This window comes from Triturus cristatus, chromosome 8 (genome assembly GCF_964204655.1).
Source record: "Triturus cristatus chromosome 8, aTriCri1.1, whole genome shotgun sequence".
NCBI classification, from domain to species: Eukaryota; Metazoa; Chordata; class Amphibia; order Caudata; family Salamandridae; genus Triturus; species Triturus cristatus.
This window is the reverse complement of record NC_140591.1, coordinates 980,468,303-980,487,137: the sequence shown is the minus strand read 5'-3', so window position 1 is coordinate 980,487,137 and position 18,835 is coordinate 980,468,303. Positions and strand designations below refer to the sequence as shown.

General features: G+C 43.9%; 1 protein-coding gene across 1 annotated transcript in view; it reads right to left on the bottom strand.

The window, feature by feature from the left end:
• Window positions 1-18,835, bottom strand: part of MAP3K15 (mitogen-activated protein kinase kinase kinase 15) — a 1,172,574-nt gene that overhangs the window by 512,036 nt on the left and 641,703 nt on the right. The window contains exon 9 of the mRNA XM_085622522.1: window positions 10,555-10,714. Within this exon, the coding sequence (XP_085478648.1) occupies window positions 10,555-10,714 (160 nt within the window). The remainder of the gene's footprint in view (window positions 1-10,554; window positions 10,715-18,835) is intronic.

Genomic DNA, 18,835 nt, shown 5'->3' with positions numbered 1-18,835 from the left:
GCAGTTATTTGCATCAAGTAAGCTACAATGTCATAACATCCAGTAGGCAGAACTCTGGCTGAAGAGCACAGCGCCACCTGGCAGTGCTGGACAGCTATTTTTGTTGTTGTTTCTTTTTTATTTTTTTGTTTCTTATTAGTCCTCATTCGCCAATAGATACCACAGAGCTATTAAGATCACTCCTGTGGGCTCCCTCTCAACAGCACCAACTGGAGAGCTCTGTAACTAATTGGAGTTGCTTTACACAAAACCTCTCTGTATAATTGTTCTAAAAACCTGGGCACCGTGTAGAACCAGAGAGATGAAGTATGTCAAGTGTAAGGCTTAATCATTGGACCAGTATCTTTATTGATCAAGAGTGCCCAGCCAAACCTCACATGGACTCCAAAAATCTAATCTATTTTCCCTGTTATTGCTGGACAGCTATTGCTTGGGATAGAAAAACGTTTCCATATCAAGTCTGGCACCTGAAGGATAGTCATAAGGTGAGAAATCTGCAGGAAGATGCATCTATCAGAAGTTACAATTTAGGATTTGTCTTGTAGCTGCATTCTGGATTCTAAGCGGGGGTGGGTCAATATGTATGTCATTGGAGTAGTCTAGGCAGAACAGTATTATCTCACAGTGTCTTGTTCCATTTGGTGCACTCCTAAGTAAGAAAAGATTCAGTGCAGTTGTCCCATCATCTAAAAGATTCCTTTTGCACTGGGTTCAGATCAGAGAGAGGTTCACATCAATGTATACATCTAGACTCTTCCCTGGGAATGATGGTTAAGGCGAGGGCTATTTTTGGGGGGGCAGAAGATGGATGGTTGGGAGATGGTTCATTTACCACAGCTTAGTATCTCAGGTTTTAATGTGTTTAATTTTAGGTACTCTGTTCTTATCCAATGATCTACCTCAAAGAGGCATTGATAAATGGCACAAAAGTCTAATACAGATGAGGTTTGATGTTTTCATATTATTTATGTACAGTTCATGTAGTTGTAGCAGTTGAGGGTGACGGAGGAGTTCAGCTTTGGTAATGGTCTTGATATATTTGAAAGACAAGGGGGCATTCATGGATCAGTCATGGTTTATGATACAAGCAAAAAAAATGCCTTTCAAACAATGACCAGAAGGACTACTCGGGAAGGCAGTCCAAACCTTAAGAGGGAGGGTATAAAGACTTTTAATACACAAGGCTTTGAAGTTCTTCAAAGACCAAGAGAGCTTTATAGTAGCAGACCACTATAATTATTGTTATTATATTCAACAATTTTTTTTTTTAAAGTCTTACCAATAAGAATGATTCTCTAGTGAGTGCAGCCTTTACTGGGTTAGGTGATATTGAATATCTTCCAGCAGTATCATACAAGTTATCCAACTGAGTACAACGTATGCGTGTATGTATATTTATACAGCGCAACCCTAGCTAAGAGTAGTACAGCGGAAAGAACGGTCAGTTACAATATTGATGTAGAGGAAAGGATTTATAGTGTCTATACTATCTAAGGGGTGTCAGATCCTATATTAGTTTGGCTTGATTAATCTTTCTCATGTCTTACTACCTGCACATAGTAACTGGCAAGACAAGGTTTCTACAAGTACTTGAGTGAAGGAAGAGAATTTTGTTTTGACTCACACTACTGGTCATTACTTAATCTAGTTAGATATTCAAGACATTTCTGAGTCGCAGCAAAATGGTTTTCACAGCAATACAACAAAATGTGATGTCTACACACAACACAACACCATCTTAGAATGGTACACTAATAAAGTATGGAAAAGAACATTTCAAGATGGCTGTCTGCTGCTATTGCCCTTGCCAGGGCTTGTGCAGCAAACACATTTTCCAAGCATCAAGTAAGACAACTAGGCAAGTAAAGACTGGCTGGCTTTGCTAAGGCCTGTTTTTTATTGTGTCTTGATGTTGGACAATGACCAGAGTCATACTTGGCAATGAAACTCTCCCACCAGCCATGCATCTGGGCTAACTGACAAGTATGGAGACATTTGTTGTGTGACTATGAAGACTAGATGTACATGGTCAGTTTTTGTGAGTAGTGTCTTTCATTTGATGAATTAACAATATCTGTTAAGGACAATTTAAATGCAATGCACTTTATTGACTATGTGAACTTCGTGTGTGCATTTCAAACTTTTGAAGGAAAGTTTTTAAATGAACTATACTGAAATGAAAGCAATGTTATTTTGTTGATTCATTAATTTTTATTAAAAACATTTTTACATTGAAGTTTATAACCAGAGTGTACATGCCTGCCCGGAGGTTTTCTTTGCTCAAATAGAAATGCATGTAATATATATGTGTACACATATATTGTTTGTTGGTATGCACAATCGTATTCCTATTAAATTACAGTTTACATTTAATATTAATCTAATTAACTCGTTAGATTCTAACAGTCAAGTGCTTGGAGAAATTCTCAATTAATTCAAATTGCCATTTGATTGAAACAACATACTGGGGCGAGAGTTTTCATTATATCATATCATTATGATAGTCTTGGCATGTTACTGTAAAGACTATGTTGGTTGTTGAATGAGAATCATTTCATTAGTCATTTAATGGCCGGTAATTTTGAGGCATTAGTGCTCCTTGTCGCATTTTCTGACATCATAACCTTAAGGCCCTTGATTGAGTGGATTGGGGAAAAACACACGAAGCAGAATAATGATCAGGGTGTTATATGCACTAGTCTAGTGGGAAATATCACAGTATTGTATGGGAGATCTAGAATCACACCATCTGGAACAACAGATATATGAATGCTACCAAAGATTGCCTCTGGATAATATAACCTATGGAGGAGGGGTTGTTCTTCTAGAGAAATTCTCTGCAGTTGGGGTAGATGGCAGAAAGAGTAGTACATGTTTAAAGGTGAAACGAGTATTAAGTAAGCCTATGATCCTGACAAAAAGGTAATCAGCCGCCTCATGATATCATCGAATTGACCATGGTCTTCCAATACTGAAGGTTATTGAGTTATAAATATAAAATGATAGAGTGAATTTAAAAATGAAAGGTAAGAACCGGACAGGAACATTTGAATATCGCAATAACAATTACTAGCTTAGCCAAGAGTATCCTCTTTTATCTCCCTATGCGTACACTGTCCGCATGCTGATGCTAGATTAGCTGGCTGTCTTCCAGATATGGACTTTGTTTCTGATTATAACACTTGAGTCTTTATAAAGCATCTCTCCCACATGCCTACCCTTACCCAGTAGGTTTCAACACACAGCCTATGCTCAGTCACTCAAAAACCTGCTTGCTTTCCCAAATCACCCTGAGCCGTGTCCCATTTCCAGCTTTTTCAGCCTTCTAGAACCTCTTTACTTGTACCCATTCTAAGCCAACATGAGAACTATCTGTCAGACTCTAATTACGGTACTCAAACTTACACAGGAACAGAGATGCTAGTTCCCAAATCCACCCCGACAGCAATCCAGAGCTTAGTGTGACAAGTCTCTAGAGTGGCTATCTAGGGGGAAGGGGGAAAGTGGATAAAATAACAAAAGAGAGAAGAGACTGTTCTGCGGCTTCCTTCAGGAGTCCGTCCAGCAGACTTCTTTTGCTGAAGAGATAACCTGTAGACAAGAGTTATTGTTATCATAAACTTTTAGTCCTTAACCTCTCTTATCTCTTAACCCCTATTGCCTTATTTCCTTACCATGCCAATTTCAGAACTCTGCTTCTCTTCTATTTCTTTTCTGTGTGTGCTTTTATTTCATTAACTATATTCTTCGTCTGCAATTAAAAAGGAAATAGCTAGAACCCAAGGTTTATCTGCCTCATATAAATCTTTCTCTCTGAGCTTCTCACTTACTTTCCTATTTTTCTTTTTACTCTCCTATGTCTTATCTTCCTTGGTATCTGCCTTAATTCACAGCTTCCTTTTCTTTTTGCACACCTGTAATATAGTTACATTTATCTGTTAAGAACTTCTGCTTTCTTTTAAACCTGATGTTATCTATTTTAATTTGGTATACTACTTACTGAGTTTTGAGGTCTTTTCCTATTGGTAATTATTCATCTGTGTGTTTAATGCTTTCTTCTCTTTTCGTGGTGGTATTTCACTCTCAGTACTTAGCTATTGTTCGACGACTTATTTCTGTGGTAAGTATGGTTTTATCTTATTCTATTATTTGTAGTTGCTCAAGAGTTCTAATCTATATTGCAATTCTCTCTTCGATTTTTTCAGGACTTGTCGTTACAACTCGTTACCTCTGTGAAGAATTACAGTAAAGCCACTTGCCTCACAGTAAGTTCTATGACTCTATTGCTTTCGGTAATTTACTTCGGTTCTCTGACGTGACAAATATACACTCGTTAACTTAGCTTCATTTTTCTTGTGCTTCCTTCAGATGCTCCTGTTGACGCTGCTTCCTCTCCCTGACGACTCGGTGCGAAATCTTCACAAACTAAGATTTGCTGTTCTCCTCAAAAGTCACTTTACTTCATGGAACTCGGATTTCGAACTTGTATCTACTGACTTCCGAAAGCCCTTCAGGGTAGATTCTGAAAAGCCTTCGAGCGAGAACTGAAAACACTTTTAGTCAGCGCGCACTGGAATGCGCACCTGACTCTCTAGAATTCTTGGTGAAGTGCGCAGTTCCTAGGCAGCGCGAGCCTCACCTAGGATTCCAGCGCGTTCTCTGCCAAACACTAGAACGCTAACAGCTACTCAGTTCAGGTGGCCTTTTCTGGCGCCATTTCCGAGTCAGCTCCACCCATGAACCTTCCATTGCTCGGGGTGTACAAACTTTGAGTCTTCGATGCGCAATTAAACCTATCTGTAATCTTGGGTTCCTCCAACAAGGTAGGTTCTCTCCTCTGGGGTTTAGTTGGTGATCGTAGGTGAAAGGCCTTGACTAATCTTGGAGCATGGACATCTTCCTCTCGTTCCCAAGACCTTTCCTCGGGCCCATAACCCTTCCAGTCCACCAAATAGTATAACTTCCCTTTTTGTATTTTGGAGTCTAGAATTTCCTTGACTTCAAATTCAGTACCAGTCTCTAGCTGAAGAGGCCTTGGAGGCAGGTTTTTTCGCAGATCTTCTGGAGCCTTCTTCAACAGGGATATGTGGAAAACTGGATGTATTTTCAACTTTGGTGGCAATTGAACTCGGTAAGTCACCGGATTTATTTTCTCCTCTACCAGATATGGACCAATAAATCTCGGTTGAAACTTCCGATTACCTTTCAATCTCAAATTCTTAGTACTTAACCAAACCTTGTCTCCTATTTCCAATGAGGGGCCTACTCGTCTCTTTCTGTCTGCATAACTCTTATATTTTTCTATAGCTAGTTCAAGATTTTCAATTGCCCTCTTATGTACCTGATCTAACTGTGTTACAATCTCCTCCACCGCCGGAACTGAGATCTCGGTTTGCCTGAGGGTCGAGTTGGGATGTCTTCCATAATTCATAAAGAAAGGGGAATACCCAGTGGAAACATTCTTTGCATTATTATGGGCGAACTCTGCTGCCCACAAATAATCCGACCAATTTCCTTCTTGTTTCAAAAGAAACAATCTCAGATACTGTTCAAGTTCCTGGTTCACCCTCTCGGTTTGACCGTCAGTTTCTGGGTGGTAACTGGTGGAAAAACGGACTTCTGTGCCCAACCCTTCCATGAAAGATTTCCAAAAGTGGGAAATGAACTGTGGACCCCTATCTGTGATTACTATTTTAGGGATTCCATGTATTTTCACTATTTGAGCACTAAAATGAGTCGCCAACTGCTTAGCTGTTGGCACTCCCTTTAAAGGTGTAAAATGAGCCATTTTAGAAAGGGAATCTACTACTACTAAGATGGTATTGTAGCCCTGACTAAGGGGTAAGTCAGTTATGAGGTCTAATGTAACAGTGTGCCAAGGATAAGGTAGAGTGGGTAAGGGCATAAGTAAACCTTTTGGGGCCTGCCTTTCGGATTTTCCCTGAGCACAGATCTCACAAGTCTTAACATATTGCTCAATACTCTTCGACATTTCAGGCCACCAGTAGTGTCACTGGATCAGTTCTCTGGTCTTTGCCTCTCCCTTATGTCCTGCCAACTTTGCATCGTGGCATTCCTTGATAATCTGTTGCTGCAACTCTTTAGTGGGAATATACAGAGCTCCTTGGAAGTAGGGCAACTGATTACGAACCTCTCTTCCTTCCTCCTTCGCCCACTCTTTCAAGGTCTTTTCATCCATTGCGTCAGTGATACCCTGTTCAAGATCAACTGAAGTGATTGCTCCAATAATCTTCTCACTTGGGATAATGGATTGATTTCCTACAGGTGTCTTTTTATTTTCTGTGTCTATCCTAGACAAGGCATCTGCTTTTCCGTTCTGGGCCCCTGGTCGATAAGTAATGACGAAATCGTAATCAGCAAAGTACAGCGACCATCGCAATTGTCTTGGTGTTAAGGTTCTGGCTGTTTTTAGAAATTTTAAATTTCTATGGTCTGTATATACTGTGACTTGATGCTGTGCCCCCATTAAATGATGTCTCCAATCTTTGAATGCGTCTTTTATGGCCAATAGCTCCTTCTCTGTGATGGTATAGTTTATTTCTGCCGGAGTTAATTTTCTTGACCTATAGGCGACTGGATGCAGCTGCCCCGTTTGCTTGCTTCGTTGGGACAAAACTCCTCCCACCGCCTGATCAGAGGCATCGGTCTCCACATAAAATGGTTCAGTCGGATCTGCATGTTGTAGGATTGGGGCTGACGTAAAACTTCTCTTTAGGGATTGGAAGGCTTCTTCAGCTTCAGTTGTCCATTCAAATTTGACCCCTTTTTTCAATAGACGGGTGAGTGGCAAAATCTTATGCGAAAATTCTCCAATGAATCTCCGGTAAAAATTGGCAAAACCAATAAAGCCTTGTACTTCTTTGACGCTCTCGGGGGACTTCCAATTTATCACCGCTTCGATCTTCTTGCGGTCCATAAGAATGCCTGTTGGTGAAATTACAAAGCCCAAAAATTCAACCTGAGAGACACTGAAGGCACACTTCTCTAGCTTTACAAACAGTCTGTTTTCTCTCAGCTTCTGTAAGACCCTTCTAACCTGATCCTGATGTTCTTCCTTGTTCTCAGAGTAGATAAGGATGTCATCGATGTACACCAGTGCACACTGGTCGATGAATTCCTTTAATACATCGTTAATGAAGTGTTGAAAGGCTGCGGGAGCGTTACATAGCCCATAGGGCATAACCTGATATTCAAATAGGCCGAACCTCATTCTGAAAGCTGTCTTCCACTCATCGCCCTCCTTCATTCTCACCAGATGATACGCTCCCCTCAGATCCAACTTCGTGTAGATTGTTGCTCTTTTCACTTGATCTAGCAAAACAGATATTAGCGGCAATGGATAACGGTTCTTTTTTGTAATCTTATTGATGGCTCTGTAGTCAATGCAAGTCCTCAAATCTCCTTCTTTCTTTGGAACAAAAAATAGGGGCGAGGAGACTGGGGACTGCGAGGGACGAATGAAGCCGTTTGCTAGATACTTGTCCAAATACTCTTTTAGGTGATGGTGTTCTTTTTCCGTAAGGGCATACACACGGCTGCAAGGTAGATTTGAACCGGGTTCGATCTCAATTTTACAATCATAAGGTCTGTGGGGTGGTAATTGTTCTGCCTCCACTTCATTGAATACGTCTTCAAAATCTCGATATTCCTCTGGTGTGTCTTGCACTTGAATTACACAAATTGATTCTCCCGTCTGACACAACGAATGTGCAGGATTCACCTCTTGCTCCTGCAGCTGGCCCCTGAAACAATTTCCCAAACAATAATCTGATTCCATCTTAATGGCTCTGGTACTCCAGTTGATTGTTGGATTATGTTCAGTAAGCCAGGGAAGCCCAAGGATCAACTGGAATTGGGGGGCATCGATTAAGTTAAACTGGATCTTCCTCTCGGACGGCACTTCACTCTGTCAGACTCTAATTACGGTACTCAAACTTACACAGGAACAGAGATGCTAGTTCCCAAATCCACCCCGACAGCAATCCAGAGCTTAGTGTGACAAGTCTCTAGAGTGGCTATCTAGGGGGAAGGGGGAAAGTGGATAAAATAACAAAAGAGAGAAGAGACTGTTCTGCGGCTTCCTTCAGGAGTCCGTCCAGCAGACTTCTTTTGCTGAAGAGATAACCTGTAGACAAGAGTTATTGTTATCATAAACTTTTAGTCCTTAACCTCTCTTATCTCTTAACCCCTATTGCCTTATTTCCTTACCATGCCAATTTCAGAACTCTGCTTCTCTTCTATTTCTTTTCTGTGTGTGCTTTTATTTCATTAACTATATTCTTCGTCTGCAATTAAAAAGGAAATAGCTAGAACCCAAGGTTTATCTGCCTCATATAAATCTTTCTCTCTGAGCTTCTCACTTACTTTCCTATTTTTCTTTTTATTCTCCTATGTCTTATCTTCCTTGGTATCTGCCTTAATTCACAGCTTCCTTTTCTTTTTGCACACCTGTAATATAGTTACATTTATCTGTTAAGAACTTCTGCTTTCTTTTAAACCTGATGTTATCTATTTTAATTTGGTATACTACTTACTGAGTTTTGAGGTCTTTTCCTATTGGTAATTATTCATCTGTGTGTTTAATGCTTTCTTCTCTTTTCGTGGTGGTATTTCACTCTCAGTACTTAGCTATTGTTCGACGACTTATTTCTGTGGTAAGTATGGTTTTATCTTATTCTATTATTTGTAGTTGCTCAAGAGTTCTAATCTATATTGCAATTCTCTCTTCGATTTTTTCAGGACTTGTCGTTACAACTCGTTACCTCTGTGAAGAATTACAGTAAAGCCACTTCCCTCACAGTAAGTTCTATGACTCTATTGCTTTCGGTAATTTACTTCGGTTCTCTGACGTGACAAATATACACTCGTTAACTTAGCTTCATTTTTCTTGTGCTTCCTTCAGATGCTCCTGTTGACGCTGCTTCCTCTCCCTGACGACTCGGTGCGAAATCTTCACAAACTAAGATTTGCGGTTCTCCTCAAAAGTCACTTTACTTCATGGAACTCGGATTTCGAACTTGTATCTACTGACTTCCGAAAGCCCTTCAGGGTAGATTCTGAAAAGCCTTCGAGCGAGAACTGAAAACACTTTTAGTCAGCGCGCACTGGAATGCGCACCTGACTCTCTAGAATTCTTGGTGAAGTGCGCAGTTCCTAGGCAGCGCGAGCCTCACCTAGGATTCCAGCGCGTTCTCTGCCAAACACTAGAACGCTAACAGCTACTCAGTTCTGGTGGCCTTTTCTGGCGCCATTTCCGAGTCAGCTCCACCCATGAACCTTCCATTGCTCGGGGTGTACAAACTTTGAGTCTTCGATGCGCAATTAAACCTATCTGTAATCTTGGGTTCCTGACACTATCCCTTGCAAGAATTCAGAAGCATGCTCAATTTGCCCCTACTTGAGCTTGACAATAGCAGGTGTCACTCCTTCTTAATGAGGATCTAAAACTCCCTGACAAAAACATCTGTGCTTTGTTTAAACTTATCCTCCGCCATGTAGTCTACAACCCAAACAATAGTCTCCACTAAAACATAGGCACAGCCTTTCTTGTAGAAATGTTATGTTGTGTTATTAGTCACATTTGTATAGCGCTACCTACTGCTGTAATTACATTGTACCACATTTTCTATCTGGAAGCCATTTCATGTTGATTTTGGAAGTCGTCAAACAAACTCGAGGAGCCATCATATGATAGGGTTTGTTGTTTTGTTGGTGTTTGGTTATGTGTGGTTAGCAGAGAGTTTGGTCAGAGTAAATTTTGAAATTGTTGTGTGAGTTAGTGTGAAAGTGAAACGAGGTTGTGCTAGGAGGGCCATTATGATGTTTTATGTCCATTGAAGGATGTGCTAAAGAAGTTTTTTTTTTGTTTCTTGACTGGGGGGGACAACTGTCTTGAAAGTATTATTTCCTATATATGCCTCACAATCCACATCGGCAGTTATGAGGCAAAGCTGTTGCGTGTGTAACAGTGTATTGCATTTTTACTCATTTTATTTGCATGTTTCAAGTGGGTATGTGGGTGCAGGTCAAGACCGTACTGGTGATTTGGCAGCGCTTTACCACATAAATGGCTTTGGTGCCGTGTGCATAAAGGTGATAGGGTTCAGTCTAGCATGCACTGTATGAGTAAGACCATTTGTAGATGAAATTGGACTGATGGTGTGTCGTGCTTTGGGGTGGGACCGCATACTATTTGGATGTCCAATGCAAGCCCAAACATGGGATTTGGGAGTTACATTGGATGTCTCTGGTAAGGACTGTGTATAATGTACTGATGGTCAGGATGTGTGGTGAGTCTTGTGTTTGGGTGGTATATGCAGGCAAAGTATAGATACTCTCTAAACCAGAGCTTCATTATGTGCAGACGTGATCCTACGCAAAACTGTGTTGATCAATGGATACAAACGCAAAAAGATTGTGTCCCCCCAAAAAAAGCAGCATCAGTCCTGCAGAGCCAACCTTAGTTTTTTCATACAGTGTCCTCTCTTTAAATGCTCGAAGAAATAGTTGAGTGTAATTTTTACAAATGCTTACCAGACCGGGGGCTTCAGCTTGAAGAGTCTCTCTGCTGCCTGGACCGCTTTCCCAATGTCACCGGCCAGCATACTCACATTGAAGAACTGCCCCACGTCCCAGTAATTGTTCATCTTTTCCAAGCTTCCTTTTCTTCCCAGTAAACTGTTCAACCTCACACCTTTGGAAAATACAAAAGTCCACGTTTTATAAAATGACAAGGTTACTTTGAAAGGCTAACAACAGAGTCGAATCTTTAAATTGATTACCCGAAGTCCCGAAAATGGAAATTAAACTGAACTGAAAACATGCAAGGGCATCTGCATTACATATTAAGCACCATTTTAACAAAGTCCTCCATATATCAAAATGTTCACACGCCGATTGGAATTTTATCGAAAAATGCAATAAAAAAAGAAGTAAGGTAACATTAACCTTGTAAATCAAAACTTAAAAAGGGAGAAATTAAACCAGTTAGAGAGTGTCTTAATTTTAAAACACAGTGGGGCATATGTACAAGCCCCTATCGCCACGGGAGCGTCACTTTTTGTGACGTTCCCGTGGGGATAGGGGCCTTGCCTTATGTACAAGGAAGCGTTAAGCCACTTAACGTGGCTTAACGCTGCCTTGTACGTAAGGCACCCTTTCACGCTCTGTTTAGTGTGAAAGGGACGTGCAGTGGGTGTTGTGGTGGGCGTTCAACCGCAACACCCATTGTATTTGACGCTGCCCCCTATGTACAAGGGTGGCGTACATAGAAGGCAGCGCCAAAATTAAGACCAGGAAAACCCTGGTCTTAAGGTGGCGAAACGAGACTAAATGCATTATTTCTCCTCGTTTTTGCATTTTCCATGTGTGCTGCCTTGTGCAGCACACATGGAAAAAAACAAAATGCCATGGTTTGTTTATGTACAGGAATGTGTCCCTTCCTGAACATAAACAAACCCTTTAAAAAAATGCCATTTTGTAACTTTCATGTGTGCTGCATGAAGCAGCACACATGAAAGTTACAAAATGGCATTTTAGGATTGTTTATGTGCAGGAAGGGACACCTTCCTACACATAACCAATCCTCCCCTGCACACAGACACCCTTGCACTCTGGTGCAAGGGTGCCTACGTTGGCGCTAAGTTGTGAAACTTAGCGCCATCGCAGGGGGAAACGCAAGCCTGCACCACATTCTTGGAAATATGGTGCAGCCTCGCGTTTCCGAAGTGGCGGAGCGTGTTGTTAAGCCCAGGAGGCTAACGGCACGCTGCGCCACATCATCGTATATATGGCCCGGTCTTTGTGAACATTTGGAATTTATAATTTCTGGGTCCCAAGTATGGAACGCTCTCATTTTAAACTATATTCCAATATATCTGACTTAATCACATATTGGCTAGAGTACATTCACAATAGTAGATGTTTTGTTCCTGCCAATAAGAAAATTATTAAAATTGAGAGGAGAAACAAATGTGTCTGCCTTGTCACATATCCACTGAAATACATTCTCAATCAGTGTTGCTTAATACCTATTGTATATGGTTATACAGAAAAACTACAGAGTTTTCTATATGACATCTAAAATTGTGGAGTCGACGGTAAAATTCTGCATACCGGTGCCTAAACTGGTTTAAGGTTCATTGGAGGGCAGTGCTCTCAATCTGACTTTCCAAGCCCTCAATTGCAAACCAGATACGGCAAATACTATTTGTTCCTTCGTGTCAGTTTTTAGGTCGAGCCTAGAGCAGCGCACATGCGCTGCTCTGCAAAACTTTTAGTAAGGAGCTTCAGAGAGCTCACCACACGCTCGTGCGTGTGTTTTTGTTTTTCTCACAGGCTATTGGCCTTTGCGTGCGTCTTTCTAAGAAAGAAAGTACACAATTGGGCAAAGGCGGTGCATGTCCCGCCTTTGCTCCACCCACGGCCTATTGCTTGCGGTTACCCGCACGGGCGACATCTGTTTTGAATTATCGTGCCCAGACGCGTGCGCGATAATGCAAAACAGATATCTCGCTGTGGCGCGCGCGCACCACTCGCGTGCTTGTGTAAGGGTGCCATCGTAGGCAGCGTGCTAGGCACTTTGTTCGAAATCGGGTTTTGTGGTTATTGAAGGTATTCGTTTTTCGTTTTGAAGAACAACATATCCCTTTCTCTGTATACAAGACATGCGATGCTGTAGTTACCGTGACAAAAGGGGGCATGGGCGCTTCCGTTGGTTATGTTTAGGTGTTCTCTGCATCTTTGACATTTGTTTCTCCGCTTACCTCATTTGAATATAAATGTTGCTGCCTGCCACCGCACCCATCCCCATACACCCACAACATCGGCATGCCCCGAATAACTTGCGTGCTCCCTCTTGCTTTATTTTGCGGTCACTGGAGGTTTAATATGTAATTGCATATGATGTGAGTGGGGCGGAAGCCCAGCCTGATTCGGCAGCGGTGTATGTCTCTTAACCCCCCGTCACACCCCATCAGCTCTGGGCTCTGCCCTCCGTGCAGCCGTTCAGCAGCGCCGCCTGGCCTCGGCACAGGAGAGGGACTGCGCGCGTACGTGGAGGGAGGTCGTGATTAAATGTGCATATCTCCTTGGGGCTTTGTTCTGGGCGGAGCAGCAGCCGATGAATCAATTTAAGGTTCTAAACCTGGGAGTAGCCGAGCTACACGCACGTCAGCGGCATTTCTGAACAATTCAAAGAATACACGTATATTTCAAATATAACCTTTGTTTACAAAAACGTGGATGTGAAAAAGAGATATGTGTGCTTGGGAGTGCTTGCGTGATGCTTTGAGGTATTTCAGTCATGGTTTTGTGTTGTTCACTCTGTGATCTCACTCTTACAGAGGCGTGAAATTAAGTAAGTGCCTTTGAGTGCAAGAGTGGCAATTGTTGTTTATTTGCATACATTAATTAAAACACTTGAATAACAAATAAAGTAATAAACAAGCATTGGCATAGCCAATAGGTCTCGCCTTTGGCACCTTATAAGTGTTTAGCCATGCAACCCTTGATGTTGTTGCACCAAGGATATTGTGCTGGATAACTAAACACTTATAAGGTCCCAAAGGAGAGACCTATTGGCTATGCCAATGCTTGTTAGTATTCGTAATGCCTCCCACCCAGTAATTCCTCACTCCCTCAAGCTTGCACACTGCAGTAATCCATTTCTTGCGGGGTTTTGGATAACTGGGACAGAAGAAAAGGAAATGTTCCTCTGACTCTTTCAGCTGGGGACAATGTGGGCAATCGTTTATGCACCGACCTGTTTTATTCCACCCGGATGTAAATGTCCTTTGCTGTAACGCACCACATCTGAATTGTACATACAGGCGTTTTGCTTGGAAGGGTAAAATTCTATCCAGGAATCTTTCAAATTTGGGGAAGAATTTGTGACTCAGGAACTTCCCTGTTACACTACCATAAGTCCGGTCCTTTCATGCTTGTACCAAAAGATTTTCCCAGTATGTTGTTTTTAGTTTCTCATGGTCACCTTTTATAATTCTTCCAGGGAATGTCCAAAGCACTTTCATAATAAGATCTTCAAACATCTTTCTGACTTGTTTCAACCACGCAGAGCGAACTTGTTTATCACATGCTATTAGATCTAAAAGGGGTCCCGATAGGGAGTCACCTCCAAGGTTCACCAGATTCGTACCCAATATGACAATGGTTTTAACGAGATTACCAGATTGATAGACTTTAGAGCTAAATCGAATCTCATAGCTATTAAAGGAGTATTGGCAGGTAGATTAAGCAAGGCCCTGATAAAATTATTTTCTGCCTGCGTGAGGAGAGATGAATCGACAAGTCCCCATATCTCTGCCCCGTATGTGGCTGCAGTTACTGCCATAGATCTATATACATAAAGAGGAGGTGACACAGAAACCCCTGAGGTGGTCTTTTATTTCCTCGTGATTGCCAAGCTCTCTGTTGGAGAATAGTTTTGCTCTTCACCAATTGCGGCCCACAGGACAGATTGTCTGCTAGTCTCACTCTTAAGTAATCAATATTTTTTACCTTTTCCATCTGGGTATCCATTATGGTCATCCCACCCCTAAAGGAATGGTAGGGATTAATTACCATATACTTGTATTTTGAAGGATTAAGTTCTAGGCCCCTGCTTCAGCAAAAGGATACAAAGGGGTCCAATTCTGCCTGTAGGTCCGTGGGACTTCTAGAAATAAGGAGAGTATTGTCGGCAAACACGAGGAGTGGAATTGGTGTTCCTGCAGATTTGGGAGGATCATGCTTGCACTGGGTTAGCCATTTTACAGCTCCGTCAATGTAGAGGCTAAAATGTGTGGGTGCAAGCACGCATCCCTGCCTTCCTCCCCGATTAATGAGGATCTTGTCCATAGCATAGGTTTGAGTGTGGAGAGTTCTAAGAATCCAAAGGAGGTCTCTAGGCACCCCGTACTTCTCCAAGATCCTCCATAGGTTGTCCCTTGGGACCAGGTCAAATACCACTCTCAGTTGTATGAAAACGATGTAGAGATGTTCATGCTTCAAGGTAACATACTTCTAGTATAGCACCTTGAAGTGGAAGAACTAGTCAATAGTACCGACTTTACTTCTGAAGCCCGAATGCAAAACTTTGAGGATGTGAATCTCAGATAGCCAAGATTGAAGCCTACTAAGAACCTGTCTAGAAAAATCTTTTGGCTATTATTCAGTAAGCTTATAGGTCTATAGTTTCCTGGCACATTCCTATTCTCCTTTTTTATATATTGGGATTATGGTGGCTCTGCACCACGATGGAGGGATAGCCTCACCCGCATTATAGCATTACTCAAGGCTTGTAGGTAAGGGATCCAAACTTCATGCTGTGATAGGTACAGGGTACAGGGATGGCATCCTTCCCAGGGCCTTCTCTTTCTTTGTCTGCTTTAGGGCAAGTACTGTTTCTGCTAATGTGAAGCTGGAACTTCCGGCCCTTCCTTCTTTGGTTTCCAGCTGCAGGTATTGGAGCGCTTTACATGAGCTCCAGTTACGTTACACAAGGGCACATTCAGGCACGGGGAGATTATGTGATCGGCAGGCAGGGCTGCTCGGGAGGAGCGCTTGAGGCAGGCTGGCACAGTGTTTTTTTTAATGCAGATTTCTATAGCACGAACTCTACCTGAAGGTATTGGAGCGCTTTACATGAGCTCCGGTTACGTTACACAAGGACACATTCAGGCACAGGGAGATTATGTGATTTGCCCATCACAGGATGTGGACGCAACCCCGAGGCTCAAACCCTGGTTTCCAGCACCAAAAAGCCGGTCACTCTCCAGTAATATTTTATATACATAACATCTCAATACATAGCCTTCGCTACCTTGCATGCTATCTGTAATTGAAGGATCGCATCATTTTGTGACTCTTTGTGTTCATTTTCGTTTCTTTGTAAGCCTCTGTTAAGTGATCTTATATTTCTAAGCCTTTTACCGCGTCTAAATTACAATTATTTCAAAATGGGCACACTTTAACCAGATTAGAGTTTACAGTGCTCAATTGTCCGTCTTTGCCATTAACACGGGTAGCATTTCCGGGTTTAAGGGAGCCACTTTCTTCTTCCTGTGTCCCGTGGGATGCTCCTAACAGCTGTCATGGTGAAAAAGGGGGGGGCGTGGCCAACTGCCAGGCATGGAGGACGTGAGCTGAAAGAGCTCCATCCCATACCCCGACACTTAGCGAAATATCCTGTACTAATCTGGACCTACACGGATGGGTCACCCATCCTTCAACAGTGGAACACTTCTGGGACTGATGACTGCGTTTTGAGCCCCGTGGACTCAGCGGATCCTGTCCATTTCTGTGCTATTCCTGGACGACACCGGGGCTGTGGAGTGCCGAAGGGCGGAGCCGCGTCTGCTGCGAGGAGCTCCCGCCGAAACTCGCAGCCCCTGCCGTGCCTGCGGCGGACATGGGCGATTTTGCCAAAGGAGATATGGGCACTGTTCCTGGTTGGTGATAGTGAAGGAGGTGACTGCGGCAGAAGACTGAATGCCCGATTTGATATGCGACAGCAACAGCAGCGAAAACAAAATGGCGGATGTCGACAGCCGCAAACCCGACCAGCGCAAGTAATGGTGGATGCGGGAAGCGCTGCGGTGAGTGACTGAGCACTTGGGGAGAACACTGGCAATGCGAAGCGTGGGTGCTGCGGGCGCCTCACCTCACCTAATGGGGACATATCCTGGCGATTGCATCAAAAGACTGTGGGAGGAGGTGTATTGGGAGAGCCCGTGTGGGGACGCCCTTGCTCCTGAGATAGAAGCCGCTATAATCCCCGCTGACTACAAAGGGAAACAACCTGCACGAAGACATATTGGGGTGGCCTCCGCCCGCTGCCCCAGCCTCTGTGCATGAATTGAAAAACCGCTGCTGGGACTAACGAACTGTATCGCTGTCAAGGCCGCTTCTGAGCACTGGCGCCCCTGCTCCCATGATTGATGGCTACACGCACTAGCAGTGGTAATGATCTCTACCTGTTGGCTGCCCTGACTGCAGTGGAGTGCCCAAGACCAAACTGGAGGTGCATTGGTACTGCCACCGTTGGGACTGATTTATTGTCCATTAGTTGTTAGGAGACCAGCATTCCTGACGGTGCACACTGGGAGTGAGTGACCGGTTGCTGGCTGGGTATAGAGACCCATAACACGCGGCTGCATGCATAGTTGGTTTACACCTTTGGCCTGAGCCTACCTGTGAGCATATAACTGCAAGGTGAAGTGCCCTGGTGGCCCCACAAGTAAACATCCTGGAGCAGAGACGGACGGGCGGACGCCGTGGCACAATGGGACACACTAAAAACAAACAAGCGGACGCGACCGCCGGCGACGATGCGCAGCTTATCTTTGGCAGTGACCCCTCCAATTCTTCGGATAATGATGTGATGCCTCCCACGGGGACGGATCCCCACGATGCTAAGCTGGACTTAATTCTGAAGGAGATACATGACTCATGAACAGCGCAGGAGGCGTGAATGGGGACGATGTCCACCAATCTAGGTTTACTGCAGGCGGACCACAAGAAGCTTGCCGACAAGGTCAAATCGAATAAGTTGGCACTGGACGATCTCATACCCCAGCAGACCATACATTCCACCCAGCTAGAACAATTACAACGCCAACTGAAGGGCTTGCAGGACAGAGTAGATGACGCGGAAGGGAGGTCCCGCCGCAACAATGTCTGCATATTTGGAATACCGGAGCGCAGCAAGGGATCCAACCCCACCCAGTTTGTAGAGGACTGGCTGAGGCAGCTTATATTTGGCAGTGACCCCTCCAATGCTTCGGATAATGATGTGATGCCTCCCACGGGGACGGATCCCCACGATGCTAAGCTGGACTTAATTCTGAAGGAGATACGTGACTCATGAACAGCGCAGGAGGCGCGAATGGGGACGATGTCCACCAATCTAGGTTTACTGCAGGCGGACCACAAGAAGCTTGCCGACAAGGTCAAATCGAATAAGTTGGCACTGGACGATCTCATACCCCAGCAGACCATACATTCCACCCAGCTAGAACAATTACAACGCCAACTGAAGGGCTTGCAGGACAGAGTAGACGACGCAGAAGGGAGGTCCCGCCGCAACAATGTCTGCATACTTGGAATACCGGAGCTCAGCGAGGGATCCAACCCCATCCAGTTTGTAGAGGAATGGCTGAGGGACCATGTGGCGAAAGAGGGCCTAACATCCCTCTGCAGTGTGGAGCGTGCGCACCAAGTGCCGCCCAGACCTCCTCAACCAGGCGCACCACCCCGCCCGCTGATAGCACGCATACTACATTACAAGGATCGCAACACGATCCTCCGGGCCGCTAGAGAGAATGCTCCCATACGTTTTGAGAATAGGACAATTTCCCTCTACCCAGATTTTACCCCGGCAGTCCAGAAAGCTAGAGCTACTTTTCAAGGAATCAAAAAGAACCTACGTGCACGCAACTTGAAATATGCACTGCTTTTCCCAGCTCGACTGAAGGTTGTTTACGGACAAAAATCGATGTTTTTTGAAAGCCCGGAGGAAGCGGCGGACTGGCTCGAAATAACTTTTACGCCGGAGACCTCACAGTCCTCACTTCCGTCAGGACAACTACATCGTGCCTCCCCGCGGTGGACTGCTGGACTACTCAGGCCGGGAAATGGCAGTAGTGTGGACACTATGGACGCTGGCCCAACCTCGGAACAGATCACAAACAGCCAGAAAGATGCACTCCTGACAGCAGCGGCGTTGGCTGCTCATGATGCTCAAACTGCAGCGACTTCAGTGCACTCATCGGATGTGGCCACGGTGCGCTCAGACTCTGAGACTAGCATAACGCTG